The sequence below is a fragment of the Planococcus citri genome, chromosome 1, assembly GCF_950023065.1.
Source record: "Planococcus citri chromosome 1, ihPlaCitr1.1, whole genome shotgun sequence".
NCBI lineage: Eukaryota > Metazoa > Arthropoda > Insecta > Hemiptera > Pseudococcidae > Planococcus > Planococcus citri.
The window spans coordinates 661,231-686,739 of NC_088677.1; the positions used below are offsets into that span (position 1 = coordinate 661,231).

Genomic DNA, 25,509 nt, shown 5'->3' on the forward strand with positions numbered 1-25,509 from the left:
AGGCACAAAATCCTATACAAAAGCGAGAATTTGGGCGCTATAACCAAACTTTGGGAAAGTTGGCTTGATGGCAGCCCGCTCATCAAGCTATACTTCCTTGGGCTAGAAACCCATAGAAGCAAAAAAAAAACAATTTCTTGAGACAACAAAAATAAGAAGAAACCGGCTGGAAAATCAGGGAACTCTGTTGGGCAGCAGGCAAAAAAGCCCACACTACGGAAGATACAAAACAGGCTGAAGATTGCTACCTGGAATGTGTAGAGGAATAAATGGAGAAGAAGAGGAGCTGGAATACATCTTGATGCAGAGAAACATCGACATAGACGTTATCACAGAAATCAAGAAAAAGGGCAGTGGCACTGATGAACCATGAGAATTCACCCGAGTATATGCTGGAGTAGGAAAAGCTTAACATGCCAGAGCAGGGATCATGATTTATACAAGGAACAGACTCAAAGACAACATTTAGGCATATAGAATATGGAGTGAAAGATAAATCTGAAATTTGGGAAAAAAGTGGCGAAAACATGTTGACAGAATGCCTGATGAACAGTCCCCTCGAAAAGTCAAAGAATACACTCCAACTGGCAGGAGGAGCAGAGGAAGACTAAAGAAAAAACTTGATGATACATTGGCGAGCAATTCTTCTACAGTGTCTAGAGATGTGCAGTCTGAAAAGTGAAAAGTACTTTTCTTTCAATGAAAAGTTGAAAAGAAAAGTTCCTACTTTTCATTACCTACAGTCCTACACTTTTCAGTTTTCACTAGAAAAAAAAGCGAGTGACCAATCAACTTACTCATCAGAGATCACTGACCACACTGAGGAAGTCAAAAATCGAGTTTCACTCTCTCCACTCCTCCACCTTTGCAATTCAGCACCATTTTTAGATATTTTTCGCAACATTTTTACAAAGCTGAAAAACCCAAAAATTTAGAGGCTCTAGAAAGGCTCAAAACTACCACTATTCGATTAAGAAGGAGAAAAAAAATGATTTTCTTTTTCGTGTGTTTTAGATAGGCAAAAAATACATCAATTTGAAGCTCTTACAGAGAGCTTTAAAATGAGACGGACACGATTTACTTTTCACACTTTTCAATGAACTTTTCACTTTTCATTTCACCAAAATTACATTTCTGAAAAGTGCCATCTCTAACAGTGCCCCAGACGGGCTGAACAGCCCACCGGATCAAAGTTCAATGATGATGATGATAAAAAAAATCATCAGTTGAATTTCAAAATTTTGAAGCAAAATGATAAAGTTTTTAGAAGTAACTCATCATTGTGCATCTCCAAAATTTCCTTAGGGTGAGACCGGATTTTTTTTTATTTGCGCCAAACATAAATAGGTAAGTACCTACCTATTTTTTTAAAATTTTGAAACACTGTTTTTAACGCAAATGAACGAATACTTATAGGCACTTGGGTACCCAAACCAAACTGAAATCATATGTTTCGTAAAAAAAATATATGCTCCTGGTAATCTGCTTGTATGGCTTGCCCCCCCCCCCCGAAAAAATGTGATCTCAGCGGCGCATATGGTGTTGAACATTTTTTAAATTCAATTTCTGCCGAGTCTTTAAAGGACTACTTGAACGAATTAATTTTGAAAAAAATATAGGTACATAGGTAGAGGTTCATCCAGGTATTGGTATTACCAGCTGCATTATTTTTTTGGTGACGTGAATTTTTTTACGGTTCCCGTTGCCATTAAGGGTATAATTTTTTACGATTATTTTCGCCGTCCTTCCTCATGTTCGGTTTTCAATAGATAATAATTAATGTACTCTGTCGTATTCTACTAGCCATCAAGTTTATTCTCTATGGTAGTTTCTCCATTTTCAAGGTATCTCAAATTTTAAAATCAAAATATCACATTTACATCCGTCATTAAGTCGTTATATTTACCTAATACATGAATCTCATTTAAATCGAAATAAATCTGGACGTGATGTAGGTATAGATTAGGTACAACGTACAACTTTGTCGTTTAATCAAATTTTTGGCGGAAAAAAATACAAAAATATTTCCGTCGGAATTGGTACCTACTATATATAATACAGAGTAAGGTACAAATATATGTAGAATGTAGATAAATGTGAATTAAGTTATACACGATAAGTAATGAGAAAACTCTTAAAATGACAAAACGTATAGGAAACAAAAAAAGTAGGTAGGTAGCTATTCTAAAGATGGAATTACAAAATATACAATCGACTCTGAGAGTAAATTTTTTTCTACAAATCACAGTAAATATTTTGAATATGGTATAAAGGCAGTCTCACGTAAGATACATTTTTCAGTATAGGAACTTGACTGCGAAAGTAGGTACATACGAGTAGGTAAACAAGGTTCACGTCGACGGTCGAATAAAATTTTTCCATCGATAAATTTGCGACGCGACGCGACGCGTCTGCTTACGATACGATTTCGTTTGCTTTCAAGAATTTACCCCACGTATTGAATATTTCCATTAGGAATCCGTTCGTCCATCCGAAACCGGTCTGCGGATTGTATTCGCCACCAGCTCCGGTTACACCTAGTTCTATTGCGCTGTACTGTAAAATACCACAAACATACACGCGTATTATTAGGTTATTTTTTAATCTATCGACAAGACACCTATCGAAGATGATGACTTACTTTTTCGTACATGAAACCGTGTAATGAAAATCCGGTGTATAAAGTTTTCACCCAATTTTGAGCCATTTTGAAAGCTACGTATCTCGCGATCGGATGTTTCGTCCTTTCCAGGCCTTGGATTACGATCGCTTGCAAAGGCGCCCAGCAGTTCGGGTAGTCCCATTGCTGAGTAGTGTTTTCTTTCGATGTTGGTACACCTGTTATAAAACAATGCAAATTAATACAGTCGTAATACCAGAAACGGACGATGATGATAGCGAATGATGAGATACTTCGTAGATAACCACCTACCTACCCAGTACCCAATTGTTTACCTACACTCGATTCTAAATACCCGAATAAAAATTCAATTTCTACGTAAGTATGTTTTTTTAAAGGCGAGATGGCGTAATTATTTTCACGCTGGGTAGTGGGTATGTCGAGTGCAAATAAAATAGACGATAAAATAATAAATTTTAAAACGTATCCGTTTTTGCTGAAAGAGAAACGTACCTAAAGGTGATTAGAACCGCTACGGTTGCGTTTAGCGTTTTGCTCTTCGAGTGGCTATATAATTACGTAATATAGCGATTTTTATTTGTACATTTCAAACAGAATTTCGAAATTTCTTCGCTAATTACATAGGGAAATGTGTACGCGGATACGCGGAAGAGTCTGCTATTTTATTATTATAGCGATGCGATTCGAAAAATATTTTGCAAAATGGCAAATGGCTAACACGATTAAAAAGATTTATCGATTCGGAAGCCTTTTAAATTTAGCTCGCTTTTTTGTCCGTTATTTGTATTGTTTGCTTAATTTGGCGTTAAACTATTCAAACGGCCGCCTGCGAACGCTATAAGGAAAAGCTGGAATTATACGAATAAAATAATAGTTCATACCGTAGTACACTGGCGAGAAGTCAAATTTTATGATTCCTTGGGTTAGTAGATAAATAATCGCTTTATCCACGTAAGATGACTTTTTCGAATACGATCCGGTCCATAATGGCGTTAGATTACTGGCGTAAAAATAATTCCGACTCTTCTGCAACTGTCTGTCCCAATCTAACCACATACCAACTTCTTCGTTCCATAAAACCTGCGAACAAAAACCAAAAAAATGACGATCGTTGGATTTTATTGGAAAATGCGCTAGCGATAGCGATAGCGCTAGGGAGGTGGAGATGGTACGATTGTATTTCAACTTACATTTTCAATGGCGTTGAATAATTTGTTGGCAATATTCTTGTAGTATTGAGATCTGACTTCGTTGCCAAAGTACCTGTACCATTCGCTGAGTACGACCGCGTTAGCGTGTAAAATACAATTCAAATCTACAAATATTATATTCGGCGTGTCCATATCCAACAACGAACCTGAAACGTGAATTTTCACAAAGTTGAAAAATTCGTTTCGTCCAGTCTGATGGGCGATTGGCCGTTGAATTTTCGCTCTAAATGTACGTGTTTGGTATACGAACCTTGATTCGTGTCATCTGGACCTCTGATATGTCGACTAGAAAAATCCCATCCGGATTCGGCTGCTGATTTGATCCCAGTGAACAGTCTTTTTTTCTCATTACTAGTGCTTAAATTCATCGATAGAACGTAATCTTCGCTGTAACAGTTTCAATAAAGCCACACGTTATAGTAATTCGTAGAAACGTCCGCTAATTTCAACGATAATTAATTATAAATTAACTATCATTATTCTATTTGAAAACTCGAGTAGTGTGGAAAGGAAAGATTGGATTCGGAAACACCTGGCCAAATTTGTGGAATCCGTCGTTCCCCTTTCTTCTCCCTTATTCACGGTTATGAAAATTTTTTATAATTTTTTTTTCTGTTCGTTAAAAATTCCTCGATGCCCTCAACTGAAAAATGCGTCGTTCCGGGAGCCCTCAAAGTTGAAAAAAAAATCAGAAAATTCGAAAATGTTTTTGGAAAATTCTCAGTTTTTGCATCAGAATTCTTCTGAATAAGTACATAACTCCCTTTTCGAAAATAAAAACATCCTTCGGTCCTCGAAACTGGAAAAATAAAAAGTCCTCCCCGAATTGAAATTAATTGCGAGTTGTGCTGCAATGCTCTCCAATAAGTTTTTTAAAAAAAATTGAAAATAGAATAAAATCTTTACGTTTTTGCATTTTAAACTTTGGATTTGGTTCAGTCTTATTAAATAGATCTTCGTTCGATAGTTTTCACCTTCCCCCCTCCCCCTTCATGATAATAAGGTGGATCTCGGGCCCTTTCAAATGACATTTTCATTTTTTTACATTAACTGATTGGATATACCTACCTGCTGGGTTGTGTATTAGAATTTTGGCACAAAAATTTAAAAAAAACAACATTTTTTTTTTGATTTTTTCAATTTTGAGGGCTCGTATTTAAGGGTATCAAAATTTCTAGGAAACCGAGGGAATTTTTTTGGGTTTTCTCAGTTCTTGGGATTTCTATACAGGGTGTTAAATAAAGCGTGGACAATAATTTTACAATAGATGCAACTCCAGTAGACGAACAAAAAACGTTATTACGATAAGTTGCCAATCTTGTAAAATGAAGGTGCTACGTGCTCTGCAAAACTGGAAATTTACCTATTTTGAAAAATTTGTCAAAAATAAGAAAACGTTTGAATCATTCAAGTGATGCCCCTAACCCATAGTACCCGAGTGGACGAACAAAAAAAGTTATTATGACCAATTGCCTATCTTCAAAATTGAAGGGGCAAACCTGATTCAAAAATTTCCAAATTTTGAGTGCCCCAAATTTGAATTTTGAAATTGTGCTTGCCCCTTCAATTTTGAAGATAGGCAATTGGTCATAATAACTTTTTTTGTTCGTCCACTCGAGTACTATGGGTAGGGGGCATCATTTAAATGATTCAAACATCTTCTTATTTTTGATGAATTTTTCAAAATTGGTGAATTTTAGTTCAAAAATGGGGTAATTTCTTCAATACGCAGACGGTAAGAAAATGTTAGAATCATTAAAAGGATGCCCCCTACCCATAGTACTCGAGTGGACGAACAAAAAAAGTTATTATGACCAATTGCCTTTCTTCAAAATTGAAGGGGCAAGCACAATTTCAAAATTCAAATTTGGGGCACTCGAAATTTGGAAATTTTTGAATCAGGTTTGCCCCTTCAATTTTGAAGATAGGCAATTGGTCATAATAACTTTTTTTGTTCGTCCACTCGGGTACTATGGGTTAGGGGCATCACTTGAATGATTCAAACGTTTTCTTATTTTTGACAAATTTTTCAAAATTGGTAAATTTCCAGTTTTGCAGAGCACGTAGCACCTTCATTTTACAAGATAGGCAACTTATCATAATAACGTTTTTTGTTCGTCTACTCGAGTTGCATCTATTGTAAAATTATTGCCCACGCTTTATTTAACACCCTGTATAAGAGCTGGCTGTCATTGTTTGGGGAACTGAGGGAGGTTTTTTCTTCAAACGAGAAGTTATATTCTGAAAAATAAATTAAAAGTGAAATTTTTAAAAAAAATTGTTTACAACTTTCAATTTTTTTATTTAAAATTTTTTTATTCAAAATTGGAAAAAATGGCCTTTTGGCATAACTTTTTTCGGACTGGAGGAAAATTTAAAAATCAGTAATGGGATAAAAGTGCGAAATAGTGAAACTTTAAGATAAGAACCGTCCTACAAAAACTATCTGAGAGGGAAGTGGTATGGAAGAGTATGAGATCACGTATTAAAGTTTTAATGTTATATTGTCCCTTTCGTGCAGGTTTTCTCTCTCGGTTCTATCATCCCTCTAGGATCAGATTTTCAAAAAGAATCAGAGTTGATTCCTTTTCAATGGACGAAAAAAACGTACATGTAGGTAAAATAAAATGACATTAGGTACTTGAAATACGAGTAGGTACAGGTAGATTTTAATTATGTACTTACTAATACGATTCCGGCCGCGGTGTACAGCTGGACGCATTGTATCTGGCCATTTTGTAAGTTTTACCATCTTTGATTACGTCCACCATGCGATTTTGATACCACCATTGAAATTCGTTATCTAAATACTGGGAAAAAAAACCAATTTTAATTAATACTTATTAATAAATACGTATTAAATACACCTTAGTTAGTAAAGGTGATCGATTTTTTTTTTTTTTGGGGGGGGGGGGGTATTGGTGATGGCGATCGTTAATCGATTAGGCGATTGGGCGATTGGGATAGGTAGGTCTACATATACGTGTATTATTTTGTACGTGTAGCCTCAAGTGTAGCCACTAGCCAGAGCTGCGACTGCGAGCTATCACGTCGAACAATGTCAAATACTAGGTATTAAATTAAATACCCTAGTCGAGATAATTCGCCGTGTAATCACGGAATATAGCTGATCGTAGTTTGCGTTGTAAACGTTTTCTCAACGCTTATTATTGTTTAAATGCTCGACCCACAGAGTTTCGTTTCTTTATAAATTGTGCAAAACGTATTCTGTGTGGTGTACATAGCACGTTTTTTTTTTTTTATCCAAATGCAGAGCTACGAGTGCACCACGTACCTATGAAATTCTAGCTGCTCCTATATCTATATTTTTGTCGTCGATTTGAAATAATTATCGATAGGTTAGGTGCCAGTGCCAGTGCCAGTTCCAACACCTCTTGCAAGAACTCATATACCTAATACCTATCACCTAATCTGTATTCATACGTGCAGGAGCAAACTCAACGGTCACATTATTAGTTCACCCTGCTCTGCGCTGCACTGCACTGCTCCATACGCGAGCTATTTATAATTTATCGTAAAATAGATAGGAAGGTATAATATGATGAAAGCTTACCTTTATATTAGTTTTAATGAAATTATCGTCTTTAGTCCACGAATGATAAGTAGCTGCCATCTGTATTAGTAATGGGGGCTGAGATCTTTGTAAGTAATACTTCCGGCTTCCGTTTGGCATGTGTCCGTATAATTTGACTAGCCAGATTATATTTTCGACTATACCTCGAGCCGTGTCCACCATATCGGACAGCAATAAACCGCGTAATATCCAGTACGAATCCCAATAGTACATTTCGCGGAATCTGCCACCAGCCTGCAAAAAAAAAAATTGATAATGCTATAGATATCTATGGGGCAGCCGGATTTCTCAAGCCTGCTACCAAAGGTTGTAAATTTCCAAAAATATGTAGGTCCAAGTACTAGTAGGTACTTGCCTTGATGAAACCATTTGGCATATACAGCATAGAATGCAGTTCTGGATTTAGTTTCACGTCGTCTGAAACTTTCATACCCAACTGTTTCCATATTTTATTGATATCGATAATCCATCTCTTGAATACTTCGTCTTCGATATTGTTCACTATGCTGGGCTCGTCTTTAAAGTCCGGAGGTAACCATACGTCTATGTGATCGTCCTCGAAATTATCGTCGATGAATTTTTTCAACTGTTGTACGCTCGGTGTACCGGTATCGTTCTTCAGCTTTTGATACTTGCTAATCACCTCCGGTTCTGGGAAAAGTAATTTCTTATCGACGAAAGTTTTCGAGTCCGGATATATGCGAGCCATTTGCACATCGTGTAGCAGTTCCCCTTCGCAGAATATTTTACTGAAACACAAATTTGCCAAAATTTATTAGGTATTTTTACAACCTGCGTCTAGACTACCGTAAAATATAGCTATCTAATTGCTAATAATACAAAAGTAATTCTATAGTTGGCGTCTTTTTTTTTTTCAACTCATTCGACATAACTCGTGTTACCAGAGAAATGAGTTGACGATTTCTAAATTTGAAAACCAAGCAACTTTGCTAAAAGTTGTGATAAAAAAGAAACATTCTCGTGTCATCGTAAATATTTTCTTTTTTCTCGATTTTTCAGATTGCTAAGAAATGTGGAAATTCCACCTACCAAAGTACCGAATACTCGCCAAATTCAAATCGTTCGAATCGATTCTTACTTTTATTTGGTAGTAGGTATTCATTTAATTTTGGCACTAAATCGGTGTGTTATTGCCATAGCAATCTTCATCATATTGAAAATCAATAGGTAAAATTACTTCTTTTTTTTAAAAGTAGCCCAAATACCTGCCAAAAAAGTATTCCGATGACCTATGAACGCATTTCAGTCAAAATTTTATGCAAGTTCAATCTCGTACTTTTTTTCAAGACACGCTACATTTAATTTTATTGATATCGTTGTTGCTACCTACAATTTATTGCGTCTTTTTTTTTTTTTTTTTGAAAATAAATGCATTTACTTATACAGTATACTCATGTAGGTACTTCTTCGATGATTAGAAAAATAATGTAAATTATCATCAGTTACGACAAAAATTGAACTAAAATGCATTCGCTTTTCTTTCTGTTTACAGATTTTTGACCGTTTGAACTTTCACGAAGGGTTAGCGATGCGATGTATCAAGTGTAATTTATACAGAGTACGCACGTATCAGAGAAAATGATGAGTAACCGGACGTGCCTATTTCCGTTATGGAATGTTCAATCCACGTTTGGAAGTAAGAATTATTAAGTAACTAAATCTGTATTCCATTTCGATTCTGTCCTTACCTATTGATAATGTATTTGGAACCTACTTTACGTGGCATTAGTCTGTAAAGGGATGCGACACCAATACTCAGTCACTTACACTATTTTTGCTTAGTGAAGTGAATTCAGTTTTTTGTGATTTTCTTTAAAACTAAACTACACAAAATCGAACCTTATTCGGGAGCATGAACGTTGTTCAAAATTGAAAATGAAACTCGTAGGTAAGTACCTATACTTCGAGTTTTCTTTCCCCTAGTCCCTTCCCCTTTTTTCGATTCAAAAATAACTACTAGGGAAGAAAATTTTTTGAACAAAGTTGTTCGTTGACACGTAGAAAATAATTTAGTTTTTCTCGTTCTGGTCAAAAATTCAAAATCGTGTGAATCAAATGCAGTTTAAAAAACAAAAATTTGAAAATTCAAAAAAAAAACATCGATATTTGAACTAACAAGGGAGGTGTCTCGACTGGAAGATGAATTTTTAAACCATATAATACTAAATCCAAAGAACATGGAAAAATAAGCGCATCATCTGCCGAAATCTCAGGTACGAAAGCGTATTTATCGATTTTTAGTGGATTTTGGAAAATCAAATACCTTGGGGCGAGAATTTGACTTGGAAAGTTGAAATTTGGCATGTGACTTATTTTCGACCGCCCCCTCCTCGCTCATCGAAATTTATTAGTAACCGTCTCGAATCGTTTTGAGCAATCTATAGGTTGGACCGGGGGCTAAAACGAAAAAAGTACGATTTTTTCAAGAAAAAAAACTCTCTTTGAGAACCCATATCTCACCTCCAGTGTCACCTTTGGAGCTAACATTTTTTTTCTGAGTGCATATGTTTCAACTCAAAACGAAAGTTCTCCGACATTTTTTTTTTTTCGTGAATCTGCCGGAATTATCGAACAGATCTTCTCGATTCCAAGTGTCAAAATTGGTTCACTTATTGTACGATCGACGACGACATGGCAGCGCGAGCGCAACGCAAATTGTGATACTAGATACTCGTATAGCGACCATCACCAGTTCACCACGTGCAGGTACAGATTAAAATGCAACTTACCTATCACAATCTTGCGGACACGTGCTCGTAAATCTTTGAAAATCGGCGTATGGCGGCTGAGCAAAAGAAAAAGCGTACCTTTGCGCAGGAAATGGCAAAGTAGCGGTCGTCGCAAGCGCGACCATCGACATAATAAACCAAAGGACCGCGTAGGCGTACATTTCGTCTACGAAACTGCTAATGCGACCGAGTCAGCCGCAGCGTGCAGCTCTATTTAAACGCAACCGGTCGCCGACTGGTTTAATGTACAGGCCAACTCTCGCGAAATTATTGTCATCGTTCGTAGTAAATTACAAAAATCATATTTTTTTTTTTGATTGGAGTCGTCTAAGTTTTGGCCGAATAATGAAGCACCATTGTTTTACTCGTATAATGCCGATACAACGTTGCTCATCGACGCGTCATTAGTCGATGCGTGTTTCTTCTCCCTCTCTCTCTCATAATAATAACCTTTATTACTAATTAGCCGTATTCGTGTTGGTTATTTTAAACGTTTTCTTTCTTTTTGTTTTGCGGTAGATTTCCTTCCTTCGCGTCGCGTTGCGTCGTCGGTTCAATCGGCGGTGGCCGAGATGCTTCCACACCTGTTGCGAAAATATTAAAAAAAAATTAATCTGTCGTAAGTTCAAGGTGAGCATAGATAGAACGCGAATCGTTTCATTTTCAACCGCATCGTTTATGAATTCGTTTTGTAAACTTAAACCTACTTACTTACGTTTGTGTGTTTAGCTATGCCTGCCTATAATGGTATCTATATCTACTACGTAAGAAGAAGAAGAAGAAGAAGAAGAACTTGTCATACGCAAATGAAGATCTTCGACTATTAAATTTTAAATGGTTAAATAATAATTAACCCGACGTAAGTCAATAAAGGCACTCGTACGTATAATACAAAGGAGACAATGTTGCAGATTAATATAGGTAGGTAGTAGGTACTCGGGCCATATAAGTTTTAAGTACGCAAATTTGCCTTAATGAATAATAATGCGATCTTTAGGCAAATAAGTAAGCGACGATGACGTTGAAAAATTTTGCTCTTTTTTTCCGCGAAATGATCGATGAAGCCGATGTGTGTAAATACGAGTAACTTACTCTCGCAAGTCTCAGTTCAGAAGAACGAATATTTACTTATAAGACGTGTCGATTACATCGCTAGCGTAGTTTGCAATTTACCTATACAATATACATACACTCTGAGTAAAGTAAACCGAATTTCATATTGCGCGCGTTTTGTTCGTTGTTGCTCTTTTAATACATATTTTCACAAAGTGGTACTCTCTGTGCCTGTGTACCCCGACGTTTAATTTTTATCTCTAATTCACCGTAATTACATTCTATACAACATTCGTATCTGCTGCAGAATTTATTCTAACGCGTCTCAACTACCTCTAGCTAGAGTGTATACGTAGCCTAGCTACTTCATTCGCTTAGCGAGTTACACCCTTGTCAAATCGAGTTAAGTAAATTTTCAACTTTCTCTCAACATAAATGTTTTTAACATGAAAATTATTCCAGCTCTTGGGCTATATTTTCTTTAGTTAAACCTATCAACTTTGATATACTTAATTTAAAACAGAAAAAACAATATATTCGTTTTCAAAATTAGTGCTGGAATAAAAACCTACGTCAGCTTTGTTTTTAATACGAAATGAAGCGGTGATAGTGAGTGGAAATTTTTAATAGAGTTTGACTTCTCGTAGATGAGTTCGCTAATTTATGAATGAAAACGATAACAATACGATGTAAAAAAAAGTCTCGAATTTAATCATTTCGGTACCATGGTTCTCGTCTTGGTTTGTTGTTTTCTTGTTGCTACACCAAAATAGGGACGCTTTTTTGTGTCCAGTGGATACTGAAAGACATTGAGAAATTTTGGTAATTCGTTCAACGAATAAATTTTTTAAAAAAGTGATGCTTTTTTGATGATAAAAATTTTCTTTTCAAAACCCGTTAAATGAAATACGTAAAAAGTGAATTTGTTGGCACTGCTCTAAATAGGCATGCTCTTGCTCTAGGTAATTTTAATTTACGTAGTTTCAAATTATTCGCTTTTACGCGGGCTTATTTTCGCGCAAGTTTGTTATTTTTTGTTATTTTGCTAATATAACGCACGTATTTTACTAATAAACGTGGTAAACGTTAACTTAATCGTTTAAAAATTAAACTGGTGACCGAGCATAGAAAAATAAAATACCTCGAAATTGTCGTGTTTTTAGCGCTGAATAGAAAATATGTTTTTTTTTTACCGCTTGATAGCGACTAGTTTTAAAAAAATTACAATCAACACTTCCTGAACTTATTTGGAAAAATTTATGATTTCGCTGGTCAAATCACCAATTTTTATCACTTGAAAATAAATAAATAAACTGATGAAATTTAAGGTCACGTCGCGTCGTTGCTAAACAGAAGCTACTAAGTAACAAATTTATCGACTTCATGATCTCGAGCTGAACTTTATCACGAACTACCTACATTACAAATAAAATTCCGATAAGTGCACCCAACGTATGACCTAACACATTAGCAACGTGTAAATTGCCTGCGATTTATCAAAACGAGACGTTAGAGACGTTTTGAAAAATAATCGTATCAGCATTTTTTCATAACAGAAATAGGAAAAAGTTACCTACGTCGTCGATCGCATCGTTGGTTCCTTAGCAGTTAGCGGCTTGTTCGTTGACCGGAGTACCCAACTTATTAGATAGGTATTTTTTATTTTAATTTTGACCAAACGACATTGCATAACATGAGTACCTTTTGTTATCAACGTGTACTAAACGTTGCTTTCATTTATTTTTTGACGTAAGCCATTTTAACATCAGCTACCTTGACTGATAAACATATTTTCCTGCTCAACATTTCACATGGTACGTAGAAAATTTATGACGTTATTGGTAGATTCGCAAAGTCTGCATTTCATGAAGCTCCTGCGGGTTGATTTTAGAAAAACTAGGTATGCACCAAACTTGGCTTAATTAACTCGCAAGATGTATCGATAAAAAACGTACCTAATTAACTGTTTTTACCATTACCTACTCGTATTATTACGTACGTACAATTTGATTCGTTTATCGAACTCAATTATCAAATTAACCTCGTTAAATTATTGGGGATTTGTATACCAATTCGCGAAAAAATGATTTCCATGTTTTGAGAAACAGCAATAATGAGTCAATAATATAAATTCGTTCGAAATTTAGAGTTACAAGTACATATATGTATGTAAGTATGTAGGTACCTATTTTTGGAAGTTTAAATCATTTAAAACGAATAAAGAGTCACCGATACATTGATACTTATTTTTGTAAACCAAAAATTGTAAAAAACAGAAATTGTTGGGATTTCAAAATGAACGTTAAAATGGGTAATTTAATAAGAATTAAAAAAAAAAAAAATACAATTTACATTACTTATACCCATGTGGCTTAAGAATAAATAAAATTCAAGTCTGATAGAAATCGCAAAACTGAGAAATATTTTCTATACGATTTCATCCTTATTTATTTTTTAAACAAGTATAGGTAGCCGTTCGAAAGCATGCGTCAAAAAATTTTCCACGAATGTAGTGATAGTTTGCCTTTTCCCTAAACTATGTCTCCGTACAAGCAAATAAGGAAAAGCTCCAGTTTTCCGGATTCTTAACTAAACGATTCGATGCTTCGAATCATCGAATGACCTGCTTTTTACTATTACCTGTTTGATAATTCTGTTTCAGTTAAATCACTTTACGAGCTCAACCCACTGAAATTCGGCGGTATCAAGATACCTATTTTCTTGGGGAAATACGCGTGCCATAATTGTAATAAAATGATCGAGTGTGGTTTCTTCTATATTTGCACAATTTATACTCGACTATTAAACTATCGACTGGTATCGTCAGTAATTTAACAAACGCGGGTTATTGGTATTAGTTTTTTTAAAAAGAAAAAACGGTACTGTGTTCGTACTACAAGTTTGACTGTATATACATTACCTGGTTCGTTTTAAATTACATTTTTTTTAAATTAGAAAAAAAATGAATAAAAGTCGAAGAAACCGTTTGCTCGAGAAACGCAAATTACATTCGCATCTTTTGAAAACATATGCTGTATTTAATTGAAAACTAAACGCGAACTAGCGAAGTATTAACAGGAAAATGTGCTCGGAATAATAAAATTTTATACAAAGTTTATTACGTACGTATTTACACTTACAATTTATATCCTACGTTCGGTGTTTTGTCGAATTATTCCGCAATTCTCTTTGAAAAGTAATTAAAATTCGCTTGTAATTTGTCGTACCTATATTAGGTGCGCTTAATTTTCACGCAGATAGGTACATTCGACTTTTCGAATTAGCGAAACAAAAGAAAAATGCTGTAGGAAAAGTATTCGACGCGAATGTTGTAAAACTAGGCAGTGTATATTGAAAATGACGAAGATTTGGCTGAATGAGATTGAGCATGGGTAATCGCTTCAGGCTTTTTGCTATTTAGGGAATGCAACGCTGTCAAGCAAATTGTTTAAAGGCATTCTTCAACTGTGTTTTTGAAAGTGAGCAAATACATATAATTATATCATTAGGTATGATTTTTTTTCCAGTATATACCTATTCCTGTTACATTTATTTACAATCATATTAATTATCTAGACATACGTGAAATAAAATTTTATGTCATGTCATAGACGACTCATTTAACATAGCCGCGAATAATTCCACCATCATGATGGTTTACTCAATATTTGTTATCGATGTTTTTCTACGACTGATCGAATGAAAATATGTGATTCAACATATAGGTACCCTACATCTACGTACATTTGAACTAACGAGGACTTCTTCATCTGTATTGTTTTTTTTATTTTATTTTTTTTATATTCGATCAAAAATGTAAGTAAGTAGGCACGTTTGGTTTAAGTTCAACGAATCCTACCGATGCGACTTAGAAACAAAAAAGAAATACGCACCTGTAACTTTACGACGAATGAACTGCAAACATGAAAGAAAAGAAGAAGAAATGCAGTAAATAAATACGAAATCTATCGCTGTTATTAGTTAATTAACGGATCTTGTCAGCGATCACTTGTCACGAAAACGATGAACTTGAAAATATGTAATACTAGAGGATAATTAAATAAACTGGTTCGAAAACGAACAGTTCGCAAATATTTGAAACCAGTTACGTTAATACGTATTTAAACCGCGAAATATTATCGAGCTTCTGCACCGTCGCAACAAACGTCTCGCTTGGTAATCGGTTCGAAACGTGACTGACTCGTGTAGTTGGTAGTTGATAAACAATTTCATTATTTTTTTTTCTTATCTCGATTCGTCATTCGTGTTCCCCACTGAAGACCGCACAGATAAGACGTCCAGGTAAACCGTTACAACCTTTTGGTTCTTCATAACCCAGTCATCATTGTTGACGGAGTCAGTCTTTCGGAGTATCGCAGCATGATGAATGAACTCTTGAATAGATGACTGCGTATCTCACGAAAGTCGCAGACTTTTTAAATTCTCGAATAAAGAAAAATTGCAGATTTCTATATATTTCAAGTTCCCAGTTTGCTTGGCCATCTTGTAACAGATATTTTTCTGGTTTCGAATTTTTCAAAATCTACCTTGATGAATGGTGTGTGAGATTGAAAGTTGTAGGGCCGAATTCATAGACGTTACTTAAGGGACACTTGGCTAAGTGGTGAATTTTGATTCAATTTTTCTCACGAACGAATAAAAATTTTATATTTTTAAAATGATAAATCAACACTTCGGAGTCCAATCTCTCAATTTATTAAAAAACAAAAATTCAAAAATTCAATCGAGCCTGGAAAAATTGCTCCAAAATTCACCACTTAGCCAAGTGATCCCTAAGTAACGTCTATGAATACGGCCCGTAGATTTTTATTTCAAGGTACCTACATGATTACAATTGAACTTTAAAAAAAAAGTAGGTACCTACCTAGACCTACACATTAGCATGAAATAAATCGGTTTTTTTTTGCGAATGTACATTAGATCGGCCGCTTGATCAAATTAATTATTATAGGTACAAGAAATTTACGAGTCCTTTATTCATTACGTTACAATTTGTGTTATGTACGTAATTACTCAATACGGACCAATTACGTTTATGAATGATCGAAAATTTTCAATTTTATTCCGGGACAGGTGAATTTACTTATTTGCATCGAATGTTTATTTAAATACTCGTCGTAGCTTTGAATTTCAACGTTTTTGTTTTCATGTTCCGCCAAAATTGTATCATCAGGAAAACATTCCATACCAATACCAATTTGTTTTTAACAGCCATATTAATCGGATTCTAATTGTAAAATACTATGTATTGGCGTTGAGGCTGAGTTGTTACTTGTTTTTGTCTAAATAGGTTCATAAGTGATTAGGGTCACGGGTGGTTAGTTGTCAAAAAAAAAAGTTTTTTGAAGTTTCTGAAGCCATTTATGAATATTTTTTTGCGGTTTTGGGCTCATTTGAAAGCTTGATTCTTTGCGCATGTTTTCTTTTTTTAAAATTGAATTTTGGTTCATGTGATGAATAGTTAATGGTGGATTTAGTGAGATACTTTTTTGTGACAACTAACAACCACCCCTGTTGTAAGTTGTCAAACACGCATTCACTATTAATTTTAAAAAAACGTACAATTCAATTTTCGAAAATTTTCAAAAAGATAACACGTGAGAAGGACTAAACTTTTAGATAAACCCAAAAACTTGAAAAAATATCCATTAACGACTTAAAAATTGACTGGTCATTCTTTGAATTTTTTTTTGCGTAGGTAAATCGATCAATGTAACTTTTTATTCGTTTTATAGAATGAAAGGCAGAAAAAAAATGATTCAATAATGCAATAATAGATAATTTTCTAAAAATATTTTCCCACTTTGATGCATATTTTGGTAAACTATCTCATTGACAACTAACAATATTCCCTTTTTTGACAACTAACAACTTCTCGTTTTTCATCTTTGTACCAAAAAATTTTATTCATTTCAAAATTTTTTGTAATTGAACATGTGATTACTGAATCCGTGATAAAATTTCCTTTAAATTGATGTATAATTTATTTACTTTTGACATATTTTTGATGTTTAAAAACGAAAAGTTCCAATTTAACATGTGTAACTTCGCACCTGTAAAATCACTTTTTTCAAAACTGTATCCCCAAATAAAAAGCTATGTAGCCAATTTTGCATGTTGGATCATTAGTAGGTATAGCATGAAGTTATTAGTTATTATGAAGGTTTCGTGGAGATAGCGTTCATGTATCCTTTTAAAAACGCAATTTGACAACTAACAATTATTGACAACTAACCACCCGTGACCCTAGATATTATTTTCAGTTTTTTGAAATTACTCGTCTTAATTTTTATGTAAAATCGATGAAAAACGATAATTATAAGGTATTTGTATTAAATTATATTTGATATTGAAATACCTAATAACAAGAATTAACTTATTTCGTTCCCTTTCTGGTTGTCTGTTGCCAAAGTAAATCACATTTTCTGTGTTGTAATTTGGAAAGAAATTAAATTCAATAAATAAGTACCTATATTGACGAAGACGTTGAAACTTCCATTTGTGGTAGCACCTACATAGGTTCCTAGGTACTAGCTTACAATCGGCTATTCGCAGAATTACTGGAACCAAGGGAGCTAAACAATCCAATTCCAGGATTGACTAGACGACTCCTTTACTTCTAGTTCTACCTACATACTTTTGTTTTTTCAATTTGGTTGCTTCGGTTCTTATTCATACTTATTTTGATTTCTAAAACAGACACATCATGGCTGTTGAGCTGTTTAAGGTCGTGTCAGTTGTCGCATTTTAGTTCTTAGAATTGAATACCTACTGCGGTATTGTCTAGTACCATTTTCCAATTACTATACTTGTATTCTATTCTGCAAAATTCAATTTGGAATTCAAAATGAAGTAGAAGGTGTTGGCGCTGCTAATGACTTTTTGGTTTTTAAGGTGCAAAAACAAGATGTCTTTGATTATAATACGTCGTATGTCAATAATCAAAGAAATGAAAACTAGTCACTGAGAAGTAGAAGGGTGTATCTGCATACTACTATCACCAGATTGACTTTTTTACGTATACTTATGTGAAAAATCAATGGACATCAACGTCAGTATACTGACATCAGGGAGAAGAGAACTCGGAGGAGACACAATGGAGAATGAACTTTGATTTTTTTGTTTAATTCATTCGTCTACTGCCTATACTAGTTCGGTTTCGGTAGTTTCATTTCAAGTTTGTCTTCGTGTAGGCGCACGATAATTTAATTTCTTATTTTAAATTTCTTTTTCCAAATCACTCTACCTTGTTTACTCTGAATTATTGCTCTTCAGTTTTTTGTTTCATTTTTGATTTTGACGTTTTTGTTTTTGAACAAAAAATATTGAATTGATAACGTCATATGGAGAATTACCCAATCACCATCAGGGATGGTTAGCCTATCGCATTGGCTAAAGCTAACGGCTAAAGCTAAAACAAATCTGCCATTGGCTAAAGCTAACGGCTAACGGCTAACTAGCAGTCATTGGCTAAGCTATCGGCTAGCTATCGGCTAATTTATTAGAAGTGCAAGCAGCATATCAAAATACTCCTCTAATTCAGACCTCTTTCATGGTATAACGTTTACACTGATTTTATACTTACCAGTAATGGTCAGTTCTAAATTGTTTGAAATTGAAAATAATAAAAGATAAAATGCTGCATTTGACAAGTTTTTAAATTTTTTATTCGTATTATCGTAATACATCCGGTTATTCGTTATAAAAAAACGTGTCTACCAAAAACCAAAACAAAAAGCAAGTTGAGAATAAAAATTTACAAAGTATCATTTTTTCTTTTTTTCCTACTTCACAGTTCTTCGTACTTCGTACCTATAGAAATGTAAGATAGGAAGGAACACCACACAAAATTACAGTTTTAATTAAATTAGCATTGAAAAAGACAATTTCAAAGTTTCAAAGTTGAAAAACACCGATTTTAAAAAACATTGGTTTATTTGGGTAAATTGGGTATGGTCGATGGAAAAAAAAACTAAAAAGTGAAGCTGGAACTGGGCAGAATTGAAAAAAAATTAGCCATGGTTAGCCAATGAATCATTGGCTAAAGCTAACGGCTAACGGCTAACGAAGTCTCATTAGCTAAGCTATTGGCTAGCTAAAATTGTGGAAAACGCATCGGCTATCGGCTAAAAGCTAACGGCTAAGGGCTAGCTAACCATCCCTGATCACCATTCATAATTTCGTATCATACATGTTACCAATCTACACTTGAAAAACAAAATGTGTGAAGGGAAAAGGGATCGATTGGTATCCTATCTGGATTTTTCATTTTTGAGATGAATTCAGGAATTTTAATTCAATGTGAATGATCATGCGTTATCTTCTTTTTTGTATTCTATTTTGTTATTGATCTAATTTTCAATTTTAATGGTTGATAAATTAATTACTAAATATTACTCGAGTCATTTTAACCGAATTGAAATAAAAATTCAAAACAAGCGACAACAGTGACTGTTTAGTGCAAGATGCGCAGAACCCTACGCGCTGACTACGCGTTTGGAATGGAAATTAATTTGGTTGAAATTTTGGCGTCCTTGTGAGTTTTGTTTTTTGGAAGCGTCGGGTTTGTTTCTTTAATTAATTAATTAATTAATTAATTAATTAGGGAAGTATAATATTTTTCAAAAGTGATTACTTTCATCGGTTGATCTTGTTCGTATGGTAGTTTCGCTCGGATTTTCGGAGTTCTGGTTTCCAAAGTTTTGATTCTGTTTCTTTGCTTTGATGACTGATGAGTGAATCAGGAATCAACACTTCGGCGGCCATTAGTCGATTTCATAATGTTTTATTATTTTCGTGTCCGGTTTTCAATAATTTCGTAGTTTATGTATCGAAGTGTCGTTGTGATGATATAGTGACGATTGTCTTCTTACTTCAACGATGATGCAAGCTGGATAAATCAGTGTGCGGCGACTGGCGATGGCGATGGCGACTACAGCTTCAGCAGTTCAGCTTTCATCGGTTCATTACTGGAGGTAAGTGTCAACTTATTACCTTATTTGATTGAGGATAATGATCTTTCGAATTTCTTTTCTATCTTTGTGTTGACGATTGATGATTGTAATGATTCCAAGTTAATCTTCGCTTCATCGGATTATGAAATCTAAGTGCTTTGAAAGATTTCATACAAAGTGGGACCCTCGCACAGAATGGAATCCTTATATCACCAAAGTGGAACCTGATTCCACTTTGTATGCAAACTTTGCGAACAAAGTGGGACCCTTTCCGATTAAATCAGTTTCAATAAGAAGCAAGCATCAATGTCTTGATATTACCTACAATATTACACCGCTACACCTTCTAAGCTTCATCTACATACATTCCTCTACAAGAAGATATCGGAAAAGTCAAAATTGCAAAATTTAAACGTACTCAAAACCTCCCCAACAAGGTCGAAGGCCCTGCACGGACACAAGGGGGCGGCTGTAACATGTAATATGAGGATAGGATAGGTGTAGGTATGGAAGTTAGGATGATAATACAAATCACCGCTATCACCACCTCGCAACCGACAGGGAATTAAACACTTGACAGAAAATAAAAACAGCGAGGCATCGCAGACCGAGATTCCACTTTGCAGTTTGAGGGTTCCACTTTGTCGAACATTTCCAAAAAAATAAGTTTACTAAGTATATAGATTTGAAGGGCGGTTTTCCAAAAAGCGATAAGTCAAAAATTGTGATTTCGAGATAAATGATGTTTTTAGTGCCCATTTCAAGGCGCGATGCACTTGGAGTATGACACCTATCCTGCATGTTGTATTGGTTCTATCTCAACACGTATGTGTTGAGCCTAGTTCACAAACAAAAACGTAAAACGTAAGGCATAAGAAAACGTTCTCTGATTGGCTAGTTCTTACGTTTTGACATAAGATTCCCATTCTTATGGGTATTTTTTACGTCAAACATAAGAACTAGCCAATCAAAGAACATTTTCTTATATCTTATGTTTTACGTTTTTGTTTGTGAACTAGGCTTTGGTTTTGTGGTGTAACTCAAGTTTGCAGCGCTTCTGCGGCCGAAAAAGTAAACTGACTTATCGCCTTTTGGAAAAACGATTTTTCATGTTTTCATTTAGATGATAGAACCAGTGTTGCAAATTGATGTAAGTCAACTCTAATTCACAATACAAAAGTATATGACCAAAAAAATTGATTACAAAAAATTTTACCTGTGTTTTAAACAAAAAATAAGTACCTATTACTACACTATAAATTGAAAAAAAAGATTTTTGATTTAAAAAAAAATCTTACCACTATTTTGGCAATAAATTTACGAAAAAAAATTTTTGATTGAAAAAAAAATTTTTACCTGCATTTTGGCGATAGAATTGGCAAAAGTCAAGTATTTATCTACAGCACTATCATTTTAAAAAAATGTATCTGCATTTTGGCAATAAAATAAAAACGAAAATATAGTACATATTACAGTACTATCTATTAAAAAAACCATATTCGCAGCTCTATTTTGGCTATAAAAGTAACAAAAACGAAGTAATCATGACTTATCGCGATTTGGAAAAACGATTGCAATCCGCAATTTACAGAAAAGCTGGATTGTACGTAGGTAAATAGGTATTTTGGGTAGGTTAGGCATTAAATAGGTGAGATACGACCTATAGAACACAATGGCGTGAAAAACTCAATTTTCAAAAAACTTGACTTATCCACTTTTGGAAAACCGCCCTTCATTTGAACTTCTATATATTGTAGTCGTCATACATAGGTCATCATGGAAGAATGGTATCTACGAACGTTAATTCTGTATCATGAACGGAATCGGGTCTGAAATGTACGAGTATATCGTATTGCAATTATTTTGCTGGAGTATCTCAACTTGTGAAATTCGAAGGAATCGTAATACTTATGCGATAATCTACGCATATCGCCATTCGCCGCTGTTTTCTTTGTTTATTATTGCTCCGGAGTCCGGACCACCGCTACTCCGCTACCGCACCGCTACCTTGGTAACGTTCCTTTGTTCGAGAACGTTGAGAATCAAAATTGTGATAATTTAATGTACTGAACGTAGCTAAATTCGAAGTATCTTATAGTGAATAAGGTAAACGATCGCTGCTTCGATTGAAATGAAACTATGGATGTATGAGACTGAAAATTTTCAACATTTTGGTAAACCATGGGTTGAAAACCGTTTCAAATTGAATTGGTTGTGATGGTGGTGGTTCTTAGAACCTTAGAATATAGTGGTTCCCGGTTTCGGTTCCCAAAAGGTTCTCAGACATGGCTTTGTAATTGTAATGGTTTTGTTCTGGTTCCAAAAGGTACCTTTCACATTGTTCTTCCAAAATGGTTCTCAGTTCTTCTCAAACTCAAATGGTTCTGGTGATTCCTTTTACTCCTCCTTTGATATTTTGCTGGTGGTGCTGGTTGTTCCACCAATTAAAAAATGCTTCCAAATGGTTCCAGGTCCAAAAAATGGCAAAAAATTGAAAATTTGAAAAAATTCCCCTTTACCTCGCTTATTTTGCATGAAAAACACGAATTCTTATTTCACTTTGGTAAAAAAAAAAAAAAAACGAAGTTTCAATGATGAGGGGACCAAAAAGAACCGATCCCTGAAAAAGGTTCTGATGGTTCTTCTTATTTGAAATTTGTTCTGGTTCTTGTTCTGGTTGTTCTGTCCTTAAAAAACTCAATCGGTTCAAAATGGTTCTAAATTGTTTCAAAATCATTTTATATGGTTGTTCTTTTGGTACTTCTCTTTTCCAAATTTTGAAACGGTTCTGATGGTACTGGTTCCCGTTTCACCTGACCTAAAAAAGCGGTTGTAGTGGTTCCAAACGGTTTTCAACCCTGTGGTAAACGAACTGCGTTAAGGCGGGAACGCTCAATGCTCATACGGCACCTTTGATCTGAGCTCCGGAGCAAATTTGTTTTACTCTTTCTGAAAAAATCTTTACCACGCCATCCCAACGTCACTACGTTACATTGTTAAGAAATTCTCTGCACATTTTCGAACTTTCTCACTGTTTTTGAAATTAATCATTTGTTAGGAGCATATTCTACCTACTACAAGATGCAATTTACAGGGGATTCACACGTGTGCAAAGTGACTATATCGGCTGAGTCGCTGCTAAATTGATGTGAAGTGTGAAGCTGATGTGATTATAGACGATGTTTTACGTATATCTATACCTAGGATGATTGAAGTTGCGTCAAGAAGTTGAATACATACTCGTATCTCGGTGTACGGTACGAGTATTAGAATCCGTTTGAAAGTTCTTATTATGAGGTATCAATACGAAGTAAAACAACCAAGCCGACGGAATTACGCCCGATATAGTATTAATGTCAAAAACAGGATGCTTTGAAAGCGAAAGTAAGACATGCAGTTATTCTGCATCATTAAAATAGAAGGAAAATCCGTTTTGAAAATCGGTCGCACGCGGTTAAACGTTACCTATTTCGCGCATCAAAAAGTACACACAACGTAACCTTGTAACTGATTCCGAATTAGCGCTATTTTGCTATGTACATAAATACTTCCTAGTTAATTGAACTAGGTACCTAAGTATAACTAAGTACGAGTATTTCCGATTCAGTTGATTGATACCGATACCGCGATGCCATGTACTCAATTTTTTAAAACGCATTATGCAGACTTATTGTACCCCTAACCCCTACCCAGTCGATCGTAATTGTTGTTTGATTGGACCTCGTACGTGATTTTAATGTATGCACTTGGCCTTTGGGAGGCGAAAAATTTCTCATCTATCAGATAGGTAGGTAGATTATTCGAAAGAAATATCAAGTACGAGTACATATATAGGTATATCAGAAATTTTTCATCTCATTTGGTAAATCGGTATAATGACACTTTGCGTACGTATTTTCTTACGTAAACGTATTGTTTCGCATATATCGTGCTTGATGATAGTATAAATGGTACTGTATGCTCTTCATTTCTTATGTTGTGTACGTAGGTAGACTATCCAAAGAAATACTGTAGTACTGTTGAAAAATATCTAGATTTTATCGAATAGTTTACAGATTATTTTACGTTTTTTGTATCTACCTCACTTGGTCGTAGTTTCGATATTCAATGCTGCTGGAATATTTCCGCAAATAACGACTTATCTTCATAGTAATATTCGTTTGTTATTACGAGTATGGCAAACAGGCACCTATCCTACTCGTATATGCGAATGCTGGAAATGGAATGTACGTACACGTACGAGTATGCGGCAAAAACATATCACACCATTTAACCAAAAAGTAAAAAACAACAATATTTTGCCGTCGAACTTGTGATCACCGCTATAACACTCGCGTTATGCCATTTGAAATCCACCAAACATACGATAATTTTGAAAAATGGCAAATAAACCAAACGCATTATCTATTTCTGCGATCGTAAAAATTTATCAGTAATTGGTATCATTTTGTAAAATTTCATCGTATTTATTTATATTATCGCGAAGAAATCACGCAAAAACTTTCCAATTTTCTATCTTTGGCAGTGATTCTAGCTATGTAGGTCGATTATTTTTGTACTTAGAATTCGTTCTAATGCCAGCTTTTTTATGCGTCGCGTCGCTCGTTTGTACAGCGTTTTGCTATTTTGTCGTCGCGTTTATTCCGCTATTATCGACGTTGTTTCCCAATTTTGATATTACCTACCTATTTACTCTTTTACTGAAAGCATTATGATTTGATTTGAGCATTTAAGCGATGCAAGCTTGCAAAGTACCGAGTACGTAGACCTATACCTATGCAATGTGCGTATCTCTTCGAGGAAAACCCACTGCAGAAATGCTCCCAACATAAAGTCAATATTCGCATCGTATTTTGACCCTGTCTTAATATGGAAAGTCCAGGTACAGGTTGTTCATTTGATCGAAGTGTATTTCAAGTAAGTAATCTATTCACTTGAATAGTATGGGCATCTGATTGGTTGAGTTGAGTTCATTACCCATTTATATACTAGCACTTGAAATGAACTTGGATTCAAATGAGCAACCCGTACTACTTTTAGGAAATTTCAATTTTCCAAAAAAAACGCCATACAACCTTTCAAAAGGTCGCTGGAGGCTCCAAAACGACTTGAAATCCACCAGTAGTCAACTTCGTAGCGTATTGAAAATAGTTTGAAGAATGACTTTCGACTCTCCATCTCAGTTTGATGAAATTTTGGGGAAATTTCAAGTTTCAAAAATCTACTGGAGGCTCCAGTAATTTTCAAAAAAGTCGCTGGGGGCTCTAAAATGACTTGAATCCAC

General features: G+C 34.9%; 1 protein-coding gene and 1 long non-coding RNA gene across 4 annotated transcripts; one reads left to right on the forward strand and one right to left on the reverse strand.

The window, feature by feature from the left end:
- Positions 1 to 1,875: 1,875 nt before the first annotated feature.
- Positions 1,876 to 24,693, reverse strand: LOC135843773 (trehalase-like). 3 transcript variants are annotated; one of them, XM_065361795.1, is made up of 10 exons: positions 24,306 to 24,693; positions 10,198 to 10,781; positions 7,803 to 8,196; positions 7,427 to 7,681; positions 6,538 to 6,662; positions 4,103 to 4,239; positions 3,832 to 3,998; positions 3,523 to 3,721; positions 2,642 to 2,838; positions 1,876 to 2,556 (listed from the first exon to the last, which is right to left on the reverse strand). In XM_065361795.1, the coding sequence occupies exons 2-10, from the start codon at positions 10,356 to 10,358 to the stop codon at positions 2,416 to 2,418; spliced, it is 1,776 nt and encodes a 591-aa protein (XP_065217867.1). In that variant the 5' UTR covers positions 10,359 to 10,781; positions 24,306 to 24,693; the 3' UTR covers positions 1,876 to 2,415. The 3 variants fall into 3 exon arrangements, with proteins under 3 accessions (XP_065217867.1, XP_065217859.1, XP_065217876.1); XM_065361787.1 differs by lacking the exon at positions 24,306 to 24,693 and adding an exon at positions 15,144 to 15,771; XM_065361804.1 differs by lacking the exon at positions 10,198 to 10,781 and having other exon boundaries at positions 24,306 to 24,689.
- LOC135843876 (uncharacterized) lies at positions 10,717 to 13,597 on the forward strand. The gene is made up of 2 exons (XR_010558397.1): positions 10,717 to 10,827; positions 10,927 to 13,597. It is a non-coding gene; the product is annotated as an uncharacterized LOC135843876 (long non-coding RNA).
- Positions 24,694 to 25,509: the final 816 nt, after the last annotated feature.